The 17,553-nt window shown below is 38.8% G+C and overlaps 1 protein-coding gene across 2 annotated transcripts in view; it reads right to left on the bottom strand.

Moving 5' to 3' along the window:
- The window catches only part of DCP2 (decapping 2), a 214,430-nt gene that overhangs the window by 72,770 nt on the left and 124,107 nt on the right, over window positions 1–17,553 (bottom strand). For both annotated transcript variants that reach the window (XM_089377456.1, XM_089377455.1), the window contains exon 5: window positions 14,704–14,856. In XM_089377456.1, the coding sequence (XP_089233582.1) occupies window positions 14,704–14,856 (153 nt within the window). The remainder of the gene's footprint in view (window positions 1–14,703; window positions 14,857–17,553) is intronic.

Raw genomic sequence — 17,553 nt, 5'->3', positions numbered from 1 at the left:
TATGAAGTACAGAGAAATCACTCTAATCATTGCCCTAAAGATTTCTCAACATTGGGCACTATGATAAAGGTAGACCCATATGATGATGAACCATAAGGATATGGATGCTTCGTTGAAGAAGATTGTCATGGTGAGAGGGAGCCCTTCAAGGTTTGTACTGATTACCCTTTGATCCATAGGATCGTTAGCTCAAGTTGTTATAGGTGTCACATGTATCGAGCTAACCTACATAACAAAACCTCATTTATGATGAGAAACCCACAACTTGATGATTAAAATCACATTTTCTACTCAAAATCACAAGTTAATCCCCACAAAATGAGGATTTTACCCAATTGTTATCGTGTTGTTTCCTTAATGCCCATGTTCCATTCCCTTCCTATAAGTACGTTTGCTTTTTTTGTTAAGACTTTTTCTCAATTACCCAAAATCCTGTAATTTTTTGTCAAATTTATGTCTCAATGAGAATTAATATCCTTGTTGTGCTCTTGCATTGCTTGGATAATCTCCTTAAACCCTCTACCAACTAGAGGCTTCCCCTCACAAGTATACTCTATCCATTCATTTTGTTTCCATATCATGTTGGGTTCGTTGTCTTGGATTCAGGGCTTCTTGGCTTCGCCCCTACTGTTTCATCGGGTCACCTTCAAACACACCTCAAGAGATGTTAACAATATAACAACTATGGAAAGAGCACCTCATGAATGAGGACACACTTCATCTTCCATACTCTAATGTTGGTTATTTGTATGCTTGATTTAGCAAGGTAGATAATGAACTTTTTGGAGATTATGTTTCCAAGTCGTTTGGCAAGAAAGATCTAGCAATTTGGAGCATTCCAAGAGGCTTGACAATTCTTGGCTCTTCACATAGGTGTCAAAACTGATTTTGGTACAAGTAACATCTTTCCCCTTTCCTCTTTTACTTGATATTTGGCTTTCTTTCCATTTCAATAGTACATAGTTTAACTAGGAAGTGAACAAAAACTGCTTTTTAGTGCTACATTTCCTTTCTAGCTATTCAAAGATACTTTGAAACCTCACTAAAGTTACCATCAATCAACCACAACCCTAGCTTAAATTAAATTGTATTTAATTAACTATGTGGCTTTCTTTTCTCTCCTTCCTTTTCCTTCCTTGAGTTGTTGGTTAACCTCAAAAAGTGAATAGCAACTCCAATCACTCCATCCCTCCTTTTGGTAGTAATTAGTCCAATTTGTGGTTGTTTGACATAAACTCTAACTACTATGCTACACCAACCACAATAAAAATAGGAATATTACATTATTAGACTTTTAAATCTAAGAACAAGCATTGTTGTTCTTCTTTGTAGATTTGAAGAACTCAATAAAGATACCCCCCTAAGATTGCAAGAACCAACTCTAAAGTAGAGGGATTATGTAGATGACAAGGGAACCTTCCTTGATTTATTCATTTGTAACCCCTTGAGGATTATTCCACAACAAATAACTCAAGTGATGATATCTTAGAAAAAGACTCAACAACATTAAAATACATAAAATACTCACTTTTACTATAGTCTACACCTGACAACCCACACACACATGATAAATGCATGTCACCTTCCAACCCTCTCACATAAATGACTCTCACACTTGGCATTCAAATGATGTATGGGTACATGTGCGATTTTACATGGGTTTCTCCAAATTTGCACTAGTTTCTGGCGAAGATATGATTGTTTCCTCACCCACGAGACCATAATTGCACTTTCGTTTCCCTGGGCAGCACTTCAATTATGGCAGCAGCTTCGGGAAATGAGTTGTATGGTCTCAAAATAAACTATTCTATGGTAAGTAGTCTCATTTCAGCAAGGGTTCTTTTTTCCTTTCTATTTTGGTTCTCCTTTATGATCCTAGTTGATATCCTCCTCGATGCAGAGGCCTTTTTTGAAGTTAGGTGGCAGACATCCTTTTACCTCACCCTCCCTCATCTGCAATCTCGGCTTCCTCTAGCTTTTGAGTTTCCTTACTAATTACCCATAGATGCTCCCTACCACTTCTCCCTTTTGTTTACTTTGTTGTCTCATCTAGAGGGGAATTTTGCAGTCCCCCCCCCCACAATATCTAGTCCCATGTTCCTACCTTTCAAGTCTAATGTTCTCTAGTCTTCCAACCTCAGTTACTCATGCCAAAATCCATTCTTGAGTCGTAGGGGCAGTGATGGTCGCAGGAAAAAGCTTCGCACTAGGCCTCAACTGGGAGCCAAAAGGCTTGCATCTACATTTCGTGAAAATATTCCACATCCAATTCATAGAGAAATCAATAACGCAAAGGAGGCAGCTTAGGTGGAGAGGCACTTTCTTTTTGATGTAGAGGTAGATGAACGTGTGGGATATTGGATCCCTAAGATAGGGAATATCTGCACCGAGAAAACTAGATACTTCCAAACATTATAGTCGTAGGGGCAGTGATGGTCGCAGGAAAAAGCTTCGCACTAGGCCTCAACTGGGAGCCAAAAGGCTTGCATCTACATTTCGTGAAAATATTCCACATCCAATTCATAGGGAAATCAATAACGCAAAGGAGGCGGCTTAGGTGGAGAGGCACTTTCTTTTTGATGTAGAGGTAGATGAACGTGTGGGATATTGGATCCCTAAGATAGGGAAGACCTGCACCGAGAAAACTAGATACTTCCAAACATTATACTTGTATTGGCATATCAAATCAATTATGGGGAAAAGTGTTAGTTGAACGATCTAAAGCTCAGCAAGAAATTCTTCTCAGCATTGATGCGGTGCAACTCCAGCTAAGGCAGTTGAATACCAAAGTCTTTCTTATGGAAAAGAAGTTAGCCAATTTTGAGTCTCCAATTCTAAGGAAGGCTTTGAGGATCCTGATCCCATTCTGGTGGATTCTCCCACTAGTTAATTATTTAGATTGTCTGTCTATGTTTTTCTTTTGATGAGCAGTAAAATTACCACCCAGGATAGTTATAGATTTTTCATAGTCCTCTCGTGACTTTATTAGAGTTTAAGTTTGTACAATTGTGTTATCAATTTTAGACTAGTCTTATGGCCTAAAGCAACATGTTTGTGCTATTGGTCTAGTTTCCACAGTGGCAAGCCAATAACTACAAGTTAGACGTTATATATTTTTGCTTTATCTAACTAGCTTAGAAAGAAAAAACACACACACAACAATGTAAACCCAAACAATTAAAGACCAAATATGCAAAGACGTTTGATACACACACACACACACAGATTGCACGTAAGGGTGCAAATAGTTAAAACTTCAACAAGAAACATCAATTACAAGCTTTGAGATATATATAGTTCTAAGAGAAAATATATAGACATTGAGGCTCTAAATGGCCTATGTAGTTCAAAAATCATCCGAGTCTAATAGAATGAGTACATAGCATACCATGTCATGATCCATCATTATGAATCATCAAAATCATCATCATTGCTAGCAATAACATTTGTTGAGTTCTCTAGACCATCCTCATAGTTTTATGAATGAGTACCTTCCTCTTGAGTCCATTGTCTTTGAGGTCCAAGACCAACATTAATTTCACCCACTTCTCGCAATGGAAGTGACTCCAAGTCGATCCAATTGAACTCATCCTCATAGTTTGATGTAAGAGTACCTTCCTCTTGAATCACTTTGAGATGGGGGACCGACATCAATTCCACCCACTTCTAGCGATGCAAGTGACCCTAAGTCAATCCAATTGAAGTCATACTACAGAAATTTTGTTGGTTAACTCTCCATGACCCAATCCAAGAAGGATCGATCCCCTTCAAGATTATGGAAATGACAATATATGTGTTGCTCAATTAGTTATACCTCAACCAAATATTTTATTGCATGAAGACCAAATTATTGACTCATTGTTGTTCCATATTATTTTTATTCTTCGAGCAAATGTGCTCAAACACACTCTAGTTGTGCTCACACTTCAAAGCTCTACATTTCTTGTTAAGGATACTATCGTAAAGCTTTGATACTCGAGGCAATCCAAATCAGATTGGTTCCGCCAAAAAAATATGATAAAATAAAGTTCGAAGAAATGAGTCAATGATAAATATAATCTTTTAGATTTTGTTGAGTTTTCAAGTGCAATAGAGATAAGCACTAATTTCTGAAATACTAATAATTACTTCAAATGATATAGATCTTCTTTTAACAATTCTAGTTTATCATTAAGCAATTACACTTCAGAAATTCAACCATAAAACCATAAGGATAGTAGAGATCACAATGCATAGAGAGAACACAAAATTTATCCTGGGAAAACCACTTGGGGGAAAAACACAGCAACCTTTTTCTTAGAGAAATTATTTGGTTCAACAAGAGATACATCTAATGCAGCTAGTCAACTATGAGGTCAAACAAACCAACAATGCTTATGGTCAAACCTGTTCAACAACCCTCAAGGCAAGCCTCCCAATTTGCCCAACAACTCGCACTAATTTGATCCTCCCTAGGCCGAATTTCATCCTCCAGAAGACACCTAGAAACTCAGCCTTCCCAGAATTCTGGCTTGTCCAAAATTTTAGCATGTCCAGAACATGCTTCCCAGAAACACACATGCGAGCTAGGAGAGAGACATGTGAGTTAGAGGGAGAGAAAGATGACCTTCATCCTTTTCGTCCTTCTTGTCCTTCTTTTCCTTTGCTTGGATGCCCAAAAACTGTCTTACTTGTGTGACGTCGAATGGTGCCTTTGTGGAGGAGGTCGAATGCCTTTATATAGTGATATGCCTGTCCAGAATGGGTGTGTCTCTTCACTGGGCTGACTTGACTATTTTGGAGCCAAAAATTCAAAATTCAAACTTTGAAATTTTATCTTTTAAATCTGACATGAAGAAAATGTCTTATAATAATTCTTTCAAGGGCTAAATAATCAAAATGACATGAAGAACATGTCTTACAAATTCTTTACTCATTACAAGGGCTAAAATATAAATTATGAAGACCGACCATAGCTACAAAATTCAACAAAAAGTACCAAAACTTTCACCAAAATCCAAAATCTTGAGGTGTGCATTAACTTGGCCTTTCTAATTGGGGACCATGAAATCTACCTTTAACCTCCCCATCCATTGAAAAAAAAATTAAATAATGATACTTTGAGTTTAAAAAATGCCTAATTGCATGTAGAGGTTGATAATGTTTTCTAATCCATCTTTCACCAATTATTCTCCAAATAGGAAGATACTTGCCCTTTTCCTCTTTGTAGGCCCCATCATCATCATCATTTTCTTTGGAATGATCCACCACATTGTAAATTTATCCCCATCCTCCATTAATAAGAAACTAACAAGAAGCTCAAGCTTTGATGATCTCTTCTACTTTATTCTAAAAGGTACTCTCATAAACTAAGAGATAGAACTTGGGCCCTTCAAATTTGTGGCTTCAATGAGATGCTCCCTATCTATCGCTAAAAAACATCTTCCTTGAGTTGTTCTTGTAACCAAAAACTATTGCAATGTAATAACGCTTATCACAAACCCAACAATTGTTGGTTGAACAAGGTCACTACCCCTTATGTTTCGCCTCATAATATTTAGGACCCATGTGCAATTGTCAATGAATTTGGTTATCATTTTGGTTTGATCCAAACCCTCTTCGCCTAATTAAGTTTACCAATAACCTCAACCACAAGATCCAACCAATGCACAACACATGAAGTTCAAAAAATAGTGTGGTGTTATTTCTCAAACATCTTGCTCACCAAAACATTGTTGGATGTGTTGTCGATCATGACCTAAACTACATCATCCAACCCCACCTTCATAAACACATTGTCCAAGAGCTCAAATAATACCTTGGCATCCTTTGTTTGATTGGATGCATCCACTAATTTCATAAACAATATTTGTCGCAAGTCACAACCAAGAAACAAGGAAATTAATGAGTCCACGACTTTCCATCAAACATGATGATACATCTTATTATGAACGAAGTATCCAATCTTATCTTTCACCTCCTCTTGTAAAATACAACCCCTCAAATCATGAAAAGCGGAGCTTCAAAGCTTGGACCACATACAACTATAACATCTAGCACACATTCATAATAGGAAGGGAGGGCAGCATTCAATCTTATATCTCCATCATGCCAAAATCGGCCAATGTATTGAAAAGCAATTTTGAATTAACCTTACTTCCTTCCATTGAGCATCAATGGTTCATCAATAGGTGGGTGCAGTGTGGGGTACAAAGAAGTTATCCATCTTTTTTCTATTTGGAATAAGGTGTGGCATCACAATCATCATTTCTTGGAAGCATGAATCCAAAGCAATCATGAGTAGGGTGGCTAGAAGAGAATTTGAAACTAGGGTTTCCATATCCATAATGTTGTCCAAGGATCTCAAAAATTCATCCCATCTCCTCTTAAATTTATTTTTGCTCGCCTTCCTCTATTGAAATAGCTCAACAATCACTACCATTAGAGCTTCTAAATTATCCAAAACTCCTAAGTGGCCTTTTAACTTGCCTTACAACATGCCTTAAGTGGGGTAATTCATCCTGTGTATACCTTCTCACCCTTACGTAGGGTCCCACAATGGTTGCATTCTACTTTTCTCTTAGACCAAAGCCATGCATTGATTCCATGTAGGGCCCCTCTCCCTTACTCAAACCATAGGAATGTCTTAAACAGTTAGAAAACGTTGCAAATAGAAGTACAATGTTGTCTTACTTGAACAAATTCAACTTTACTACAACAAGGGTTTGAAATGTATCAAATTACACCCACATGGGCACAAGAATTTTCCAACCAATCTCCTTTAGGCTTCAATCTTGTAGAAAATGAGTAGACACAAACTCAAATTCGCTCAAACAAATGCTACAATTCTAAGGTCTTCAAGTGCTCACAACAATAAGTGTGCAGGGCAAAAAGAAGCGAGGAGGTCTTTATAAGGATGGGTAGTACTAGTTACTTTTATTGTTTTTTTTGTATGCAAATTTGGGCCCAGAGGTAGTGTGAAAATTCTATCACTGCAACATCTGATTTACTTTGCCTGCTTATTTTCAATAAGTTGTTTATGAAATTCCTTTAATAAACATTAAAATAAATTATGTTGCAGATATCACACCATAATACAGAAACAAACACATGCACAAGAATCAACACATCGACATAGATATTTCGGACAACAGTCCTCGGAAAAACCCAATGTGGGAAAACCGGTGCAATAAGGGAGGATTTTATTATTCAACAATTCTTCAGTACAACCGGGTGCCACACTGGCTTTCCCAACAGAGAGAAAAATTCTCCAGCACTTCTCCCAGTCCCAGCGTCGGCCTAGCTAACCTCTACGTGGTTCCCAGACACACTGCATCAGCCCCTGCTTGTCTGCATCAACCTTGGGCCTCAACGTCATCCACGCAGACCCTCTAGTGACTGCGCAGTCTCCTGTTGTCTCTACGTCTACCTAAAAGGCCCTGTGTCTGCCTCTCCTGCCTCTGCGCTGGTCTTCTGTTGCTCATCTTGAATTTATGCTCTATACTTGTTGCCTCCTCCTGCTTTCCAGACCACTAGTTTGAATTTCTCAACTAACCCCGCTCCAGAAATCGAATTGACTGGTCTCCCTCAGTATGTTCTCCAACTGACCCTCAAGCCTCTTTGTATACTTTTCTCGTTGGTCCATCAACGGCCGAGATTAAGTCCCTAATCAACAGCTAAGATTAGATCTGGCTTGATCCATGACTTTTGGACCATTCCAGCTCAGTTTTATATTAATTCACATTAATATTTTATTTTCCCTAAGTTTAGACTTAGGGACTCCATTAAAAATATTAATTATTTTAATATCTTACAAACTGGTTAGATTCTGCCCAACCCATTTCTGGGTCTTGGAGATCTCATGTGCTTTATCCTCTCCACCAATTTTCGTGGCTAGAGCACATACGAAGCTACCCCAAATCAACACTCCCTCTTAGCCAGGATTGTGCTCTAGTAATACTCCTCACTAGTATCACCCTGATCATCCAGCATCAGTCGCTAAGCTCATACTAAGCCTCCCTGCCTAACATCCTCTGCACTGCTGCATCCTGTACTGATGCCCATGGCTCTGCTACTGCCACGGTTGCATCTGTACAGCAGCTCCCTCTGCATATGTGCTGTTGCTGGTCCTTTTCTCCCAACACTACATCCGCACTGCAACTCCCTTTGTATCCGTGCTACTACCACCCCCATTTCTGCTACTGAAACGGGTTCTTTATCATCCCCATATTTTCCCTGAAGTAATCAAACTTTGTCCATCCAAGGGCCTTGGTGAGGATGTCCGCCACCTGTTCTCTTGTAGGAGTGTAGCTCAACTGTACAGCTCCTCGTTGGACACAGTCTCTGACAAAGTGACACCGGATATCAATATGCTTTGACCAATCATGAAACACTGGATTCTGAAAGAGCTTGATGCAACTCTGATTATCGCACATGATCCTAGTCGATTCCATTTTCCTTCTGAATAGGTTCACAAGTAGTTTCTAAGCCATATGGCCTCACACGAAGTTGTGCTCGCTGCCATATATTCTGCCTCAGATGAGCTCAGAGCCACAGACTTCTATTTCCTACTACACCAAGAAGTCATTCCCAATCACATGTTGAAACAGTGCCTAGAGGTACTTTTCTGATCCACTGAACTTCCTGCCCAATCTGCATCAGTAAATCCACTCAATCTGATATCCTTACCCCTAGTGTACAAGAGTCCATAATCAATTATTCCCTGTAAGTAGCTGAGAACGTGTTTGGTTGTTGCCCAGTGCGCCCTCTTCAGTTCTACCATGAACTGATTGAAGTTGTTGACAGCATAGCAAATGTCTGGCCTGGTATTGACCAGATACATCAGGGACCCTATGAGCTGTCTGTATAGGGTGGGATCAACATCCTTGTCTTTTAACGCATCAATCTTCTCCTAGTTGGTGATCATTGGAGGAGCCATGTGTCTACAGTCCTCCATCCTGAATCTTTTCAGGATTTCTGTAGCATACCTCCCCTGCCCAAGGAAGATCTCACCCTTCTGCTGCCAAACTTCCAACCCTAGGAAGTAATACATTAGTCCCAAATCCTTCATATCGAATTCTATGGCTAGATTCTACTTGCAGTCCCTAATGAGCCTAGATGATCCTGTCAGAAAGAGATCATCCACATACAATACTAAGATTAGCGGCTTATTCTCTATAACCAGATAGTAGAGATATGGATCTGCGTCACTCTTGACAAATCCCATCTTCTGCAAGTAGCCATCAATTCGACCATACCATGCTCTAAGTGCCTATTTCAGCCCATACAAGGCTTTCTTCAATCTGCATACATGAGACTTCTTCTCATGTGTCTCAGAGCCCTTTGGTTGTTCAATGTATCCCTCTTCTTCTATTACCCCATTCATAAAATCCATTTTGACATCCATCTGATGAATCTCCCACCCCATCTCAGCTGCAAGAGAAATCACGGTCCTAATAGATGTATACCTGGCTACCGGAGCGAAGGTCTCCTTGTAGTCAACTCCTTCCTTTTGAGCATACCCCTTAGCCACAAACCTAGCCTTGTATTTCTCAACACTGTCGTATGCGACATATTTGATCTTGTAGATTCATCTCGAACCTACTATTGATCTGTCTTGAGGCCTTGGCACTACCTCCCTGACATCGTTCACCATTATGGAGTTGTACTCCTCTACCATCGCATCTAGCCAAACCTGATGTTGATCTGCCTCCCGGAAATTGGCAGGCTCCCCATCCTGAGCTACTAATGCCTGATATCTATCCGGTTGTTTTCTCTCCCTCTTATTGTTTCTTGGCACATCGATGAAGTCCTCTGCATCTTGCAGAATCTGACGAAGTTCACTGCTAGTTCTTCCTCTGCCAACAAGTGCCTCTGTTAGCTCCTCCTCATCTTGTGAATCTTCCTGATCCAAGGAAGAATTCTTTACTTCTGTTGGTTGAAGAGGTTTAACCAACAACTCTTCTTTTGACTACTCCTCGGAAGGCATCTCACGAGATTTTCTGAAAACCCTGTCCTCCATGAACTTTACATCTTGTCGAACCACTACCTTCTTGCTACATGGAAGATAGATTTTGTATGTCTTAGCGTTCTCGCTATATTCCACTAGATATCCCTTCCCACAGTTTGATCCAGCTTTTTCCTCTTCTCTTCGGGTATGCGGCAATATGCTAAACTCCCAAATATCCTGAAATCACTGACTTCATGCGCATTGCGTCTTCCCTGTGAAAACTTTCTCTAGAGTAATCTTGCCCAACGCCCGATGAGGAGTCCTATTCTGAACATAAGCTGTTGTGTTGCATGCTTCTGCCCACAGGAATTTTGGCATATGCACACATGAATTTTGGAATATCCCGATCATACATCATGGCCCTAGCTGCTTCTACAATAGTCCTGTTCTTCCTTTCTGCTACTCCATTCTGCTTCGGATTGTACGGAGCTGTCCACTCTCTTTTGATGCCCTCCTTAGCGCAAAAATCAATGAAGTCCTTATCGACATACTCTCCTCCATTATCTGAGCGCAAAACTTTTATTTTCTTCCCAGTCAAATTCTCCACCAGAGCCTTGAACTCTTTGAATCGACAAAAAACCTCGTCCTTGGTTTTCAGAAAATAAATCCAAGTTTTCCTTGAGTGGTCATCAATGAAGGTAAGGAAATACTTGGCACCACTAAGAGCTTTGGTGGACATAGGTCCGCAGATATCTGAGTGTATCAATCCTAGTACACTCTTGGCCCTATGTTTCCTCCTAGGAAATGTTGCCTTGGCATACTTTCCTACATCACATCCTCTACATACATCATCTTGTTCCGTACTAAGATCCGGAACTCCTATTACAGTGCTCCTGAGAATTCTCAGAGCCCCATGGTGCAAATGTCCCATTCTTCTGTGCCATAGTTCGTTCAAGTCCTTGTCTCCATGACTACCTATTAGTGCCATTGGTGATTCTAGTTGTAATTTGTACAACCTGTTACTTTTGATCCCGATCTGCACTTTCTTTTTCCAGCTCGGGTGTTTGACGTATACCTTCTCCTTGATGAAGTAGATGTCATAGCCCTTGCCTTGAAGTTGCGACACAAAAAGTAAGTTCATGCCCAATCCTGGTACATGAAGTACATTTGTAGCGCAGAACCGTTCTCCCGATTCTGTTTGAAAAACTATGGTACCCTTCCCTACTAGAGTACACTTTGCCTTGTTCCCCATGGTGATCTGAAAGTTCATCTTCTCTTCTCGATACTCTGAGAAACATTCCCTGATTCCCGTCATATGCCAAGAGGCTCCACTGTCTATATACCATACTTCTGATGATGCAAAACTAGTCATACAAGCCACTTCTTCTTCCATCCTAGAATCCAACATGGAGAAATCGAAATCTCTTATGCAATTTTCTGAAAATATGTGCGAGTCCCCTGACGTGTATGCCTCTTCATCATGGTCTCGACCCAAAACTGATTTTTCCCTCCTATCTCTGATTACTTGCTCTGATACCATGTGAAAATTCTATCACTGCAAAAACTGATTTACTTTGCCTACTTATTTTCAATAAGCTATTTATGAAATTCCTTCAATAAACATTAAAATAAATTCTGCTGCAAATATCACACCATAATACAGAAACAAACACATGCACAAGAATCAACACATCGACAAAAATATTTTGGACAACAGTCCCCGGAAAAACCCAATGTGGGAAAATCGGCACAACAAGGGAGGATTTTATTATTCAGCGATTCTTCAGTACAACCGAGTACCAAACTGGCTTACCCAACAGAGAGAAAAATTCTCCAGCACTTCTCCCAGTCCCAGCATCACCTTGCCTGACCTCTGCGTGTTTCCTAGACACTTTGCGTCAGCCCCTACTTGTCTGCATCAACCCTGGGCCTCTTGGCGTCACCCACGCAGAACCTCTAGTGACTGCGCAGTCTCCTGCTATCTCAATGTCTACCTGAAAGGCCCTGCATCTACCTCTCCTACCTCTGCGCTAGTCTTTTGTTGTTGATCCTGACTCTCTGCTCCATACTCGCTGCCTCCTGCTACTCTCCAGACCACTAGTTCGAATTTCTCAACGAACCTTGCTCCAGAAATCGAACTGACTAGTCTCCCTCAGTATGTTCTCCAATTGACCCTCAAGCCTCCTCTTATACTTTTTGTGTTGACAAATCAACGGCCGAAATTAAGTCCCTAATCAACGGCTAAGATTGGATCTGGCTTAATCCATGACTTTTGGACCATTCTAACACAGTTTTATATTAATTCACATTAATATTTTATTTTCCCTAAGTTTAGACTTAGGGACTCTATTAAAAATATTAATTATTTTAATATCTTCCAAACTGGTTAGATTCCGCCCAAACCATTTCTGGGTCTTGGAGATCTGATGTGCTTTAGCCTCTCCACCAATTTTCATGGCTAAAGCACATCCAATGCTACCCCAAATCAATAGGTAGATGGCTCAATCATCCCATCAGGCTCAACCTGATGGGTCAGATCAAGTCAATTACTAACTAGCCTTAGCCAAGACAGCCACTGGTATGAACTGGTTTAGCCAAAATATGGTCAACCTCATTTGAGTCAAGCTAACTTGGCCAAGTATGATAACACTCCTCTAGAGAACTGCAAATGAAACTCTTTTTTTGGAAGTTTCTTCAAAAAAAACGACCTGAGCTCCAGTACTGCATTGCAAGGCAGACTTTCTTTGGTTTAGGTGCTGGGTCTAAGGGGTATATATTCTGCCAAAATCAGTCAGGACTTGCAACCAGCCTCGATCCTTTCTGACATGCCATTTTGGTGGGAGAAACCTTGGTGGATGTCTTAATACTCCATCAATTTCACCAATGAACCAAATCCCCATTGGCAGTTAAAATCTATTTCAGAATGCAAGATGAAGAAATATGGTTCTTGAAGAAATATCTGCAAATCCATATATCTCTATTTTACAGTCATAGGCAACAACAAAAATAGATCCAAATACAAAACATCATTATTAATTTATTCTAGCAGGACTTTCCAAAAATTGAAGAAATGTGTTTCTATCAATGTTGCAAAGATCAGCATCGGAATAAAATCAGCAGAGAGTCTGAAAAACAACAAAATTGTACAAATGGAGAAAACATCCGTAAAAATCAGCAACCATCGGCAAAATTAAGATACCACCAAAATATTGGTAAAAATCAGCAAACATCAGCTAGGCCAAAAAATCGCGATTTTTTGGCAATAAAATCGGGATGTTTGCAACACTGGTTTCTATTGTTTATAAAGCAGATTGCAATCAAGGCAGTGTTTGCCTGTCCCACCTTTCCTTAACCTCGGTGAGACAAAAAAAACAAACATGAGAACGTGATCATCTGCCTAAAGGGATAAAACAGCATGTAAAAAACAATTTTGAAGGATGAGTAAGCAAAAACATAAAGCCAAAAAGGAAGAACAAAATTCTACATGATAAAATCTCAGGTTTATGGTATATACTATATAATATATGCATATATTTGTTTTCTAAATATATATCACAATTTTAGTATTTTCAGGACACGAGTGTATTTTTTCCCCTTCATGTTTTATTATTTTCCCCATTTCAAAACTCAATAGCATGTTACTGCAAACACTTCTAAGCACAGCAATACAAATTTTGCAATAAAGATATCCTAAATTTATTCTGTACTAAAGACCAATGCAATTCCAAGGGTAAATTTAGGCCAAACACCAAAGGCAAACCCTTCCCTTGCATTGACTAAGTCTAGAATGTTGCTTCTGGCTGTTCCTTGTGCCTATCTATCTCCAATACCACAATCACAACAATGAACCCCTAATAACTTTTCCATCATCCCTTGCCTCCACATTCTCAATTCATTCTGAAAAGACCTGCATTTGGCTATCACAATCAAATCTTCATCAAAATATTTACTTATACACAAATAGTAGTATGAATCTAAATGTTAAATCCAGTAAACTCATTTTCACAAATAATTTGAATAATAAAATATTTGTTGATCAAAAAGGACTGGAAAATAACATGTTTCCCATTCTCATCGTTGATCTTTAAGAATTGTACACATTATTATCCACATTAGTAGTTGTTCTCCAATGCCAATTCAAACATAGTTATGCTGCATATCATGATGTTGGTCTATTGCTTGCTCACTAAATACTTTTGCCTTCACCTCTTTTAAAAAAATCCTAGATATGCGGTTTTGCATGTTATGATATTGGTCTACTGCATGCTCACTAATTACCTTTGCCTCTAGCACTTCAAAAAATTCCTTCATAATGCACTTCACAAAAATTCCTTCATAATGTGGTTGAACATGAGATACTCTCAGAGGACTAGAAATCACATTGCACAAGACAGAATCTCTCATCTATTTCTCCTGACCTCAGATCAAAGAAGCAGCTGATAAAAATAAAACATAGAAAAATCACTCTGTAGTAGATTACTGGTTTGATGATAGTTACTTTCATATCCTAAATGTCTCTATATATAATGCCAAAGTGTGAATCTTCCTTTGGACAGACTCGTGCATATTTCTGACAAACAGAAACAGTTACATGCACATACAAGATAACAACTGTCTCACTAAATATCCGACATTTCAAAACAGATATAAAACCCAAGATACTAATCAAATATTGAATGAGCAAGAAGGAAGTAAAATGAGGGGTTAAATCATTTCTAAGTTCATCTGCATGATGAAATGTTAATAAAACTGCAATAAAAGGAAAGCCAACATACACTAATCTCCTTTTTAGTTTGTGGTGCAAACACTGTGTCATCCTTCACTCCACCAATGATGTACAGGCGCACTCTTTGCTGTCCTATAATAACTTCTATGTTGTCATCAACATTCAAAAGCTTAGATACATCAAATCCTGTTTCTTCAAATACCTGCAGATATTCAAACAAGAGGAAATAATATCCTGGTTAGAATGCAAACAGGAGCACTTACCACCAAAGTTAAAAAGAGACAAATGTCAATCAGTCCATGGAAGGCTATTTTCACCCACTTTAATGTACTATTAACGCATTAAAATTGAAGCAAAGAAATCATTTGTTGAGCAAGGGGCTTCAAAAAGGCCTCGTTAGAAATACTGTTTAATTTATTGAGTGCAGTGACAAATAATTTTGTCATGTTGTGTATCAATATTTTTTCTCCAAATAATATTAATCTATGTGACAATGTCACTCACTGTAATGTAACTCCTCAACAAGTGCAATTCCATGAAAATAAGATGTGTCATAGAATGAGTGATGCGTCTCTTAAGCTACCAAGAATATTCAGTTACAAACTTGGTGTGTCACTTGCACAAATATATGTACGAATACAATTTAACAGATAGATATAAGGATTCAATAGTCAAAAAATAAATATAATGATTTCAAACAAAGCACTATAAGTAAAACATGTGAACACAATTGTAAATAATGATACAAATCAGAGTAAGTGACGTAAACTCACTGAAAAGGATTTAGCTTTACTGTATGAGCTAGAAGAAACACATTGGCAGAACAGAATATTATCTTGGTCCCTACAATGAGAAAGACTGCTATTCCTTACACATTCCAACGCTCAAAATAAACCTCAGAAAATATGCCACAAAGCTTACTTCAGACATTCCAATACTCACAATAAACCTGAGAAAATATACCATGAAGCTTACTTTGAAATTCTTCAATATTGTCAGAGACAGATATGTGAAATTTCAGAAAATCAAGAAAGCAGTTCAGCAGAGCTTTCAACAATCAAAATAACATAGCAAAAAATGCAATTAATCTTCAAAGGAAAAAAAATGATGACCTCACAACCATATAGATTGAACTTAAAAGATCTGATAACAATCCTGCTCCAGGAAAAGTTCTTTTGCTCTCTCTTATGCGAGGCATAAGAGGTAATGCAACAATGAAGGTGTTGCCGTTCATGTAGCATGACAATTTTAATCCAGTTTGAAGACCATGCCCAAGCAGGCTATGTTGGAGAATGTTGGCTTTTAAGTAATATTTCTGGCATTTGAGGCGCAAATGTACCATTTATTATCATTCAGTTGGCATCCTCATCACACATTTCACAAAGATACAAGTTGATGTCATGGATCATGTTGAGAAATCAAAAGGGCAGTAGTTAGGGTGATTTCTCTTTTCTTGATAACTGCTTGTGATGTCTTTTTACTCTTTTCTTACTTATTAGTTTCTTCTCTTATTATTATGTTTGTTCTTATCATCAAACAGCTACCAAAACAAGATGAACTAGTACACAAGAACAAAGGATATATGCTGCAAGCCAGAGCCAAAACCTCTCCATTTGGAAGGAAAACCCGTAAATCTTTTCTCTTCTTATAGGTTCTGCAATTGACAAATTCCAAGACATCTAGAGTCTAGACCAAGACCAATACCCTTCCAATACCAAGTCTGACCTTCTTGATGATGTGCTTCCTTTGTCCAAATCTAACCCAGTCAGCAGCACAACATCAACCTCCAGCGACAGAATTTCGTCCTCTACTGCAGGTCTGAAATTTCTGGCCGCTACAACTGCCACTACATCCACATGTGTGAGCAAAAATTAGCCTTCCAAGGCCTCCTAGCAGCTTCGCTTGACTTGCTTCCTTGTCTAGGGCTAGAGAGTGACCTAATAGGCTCCTCTTCCAGCAACTTCAATCTTCTTCTAGCAACTTGAGAATTTTGACCTTGAAGCAGCAAACCCTAGCTCTTCTTCTTCGCACATGTGAGAGAATTAGCCCAAAAAATTCTTCCTTCGTCCTTCTCCTTCTTCGCTAGCCTTCTTGCTCTTCTTCTTTGCTTAGATGATGAGAAGTGAATGTGAGTCCAAAAGAGGTCGAGTTCCCTCCTTTATATAGGCTTCTAAGGTGGACAAAGCTCCTCAAAATAGGCCGACTTCTTAGCTATTAGGCCGACTTGGTTTTGAAGGGTAGTTTGACACTTAAATACAAAAATAATTTTCTTTACAATTTACAATGTGCCCAATGGGGTATTCAACATATGGCAATGACTCTTTTGACTTCTTGACCTAGGACACCCTAGAAGCACTCAATGGGTCCTTGACCTCTAAAATAAAAGACCTTGAGCATGAAACCCATGCTTCAAAATAATAATAATAATTTTTCTTTCATTTTACAATATACAAGAATCAAAAGTACATTTCATATTTATGAAGACCGAACCTAGTTACACATTTTTCTACAGATCATTGGGCTTGGGCTTGATGAATAGCATACCATTGTTGTACACATTCCAACACACTATATGTCATTGCTAAGGTGTTTTATTGAGGGTTGTTCATTGGAGTATTTATTCAACTCTTGTTTGTTTCCTAGAGCACTGGGATTATATGTTATGCCTTGTTATTAGGACTATGGTGCAATACATTGACTAGAGGATACTCGTCGGTTGCATGTGTGGATCATTCATTTCGACCTATGATTGATTTGATTATGAACATCTCTTTGCACATATTTTTAGGAGATCTAGCCATTCAAATGCTATGCTAATTGACTTATCATGTGATCTTTACCTTGATAGATGAGCACCCTTGTCCTTATGGAGATTCCTAGAGTTAGGATTGTTTTTTGG

Source organism: Pinus tabuliformis, chromosome J, assembly GCF_031772625.1.
Source record: "Pinus tabuliformis cultivar Carrire ecotype Pingquan chromosome J, CPIR1, whole genome shotgun sequence".
Lineage (NCBI taxonomy): Eukaryota > Viridiplantae > Streptophyta > Pinopsida > Pinales > Pinaceae > Pinus > Pinus tabuliformis.
This window is presented reverse-complemented; position numbering and strand designations above follow the sequence as displayed.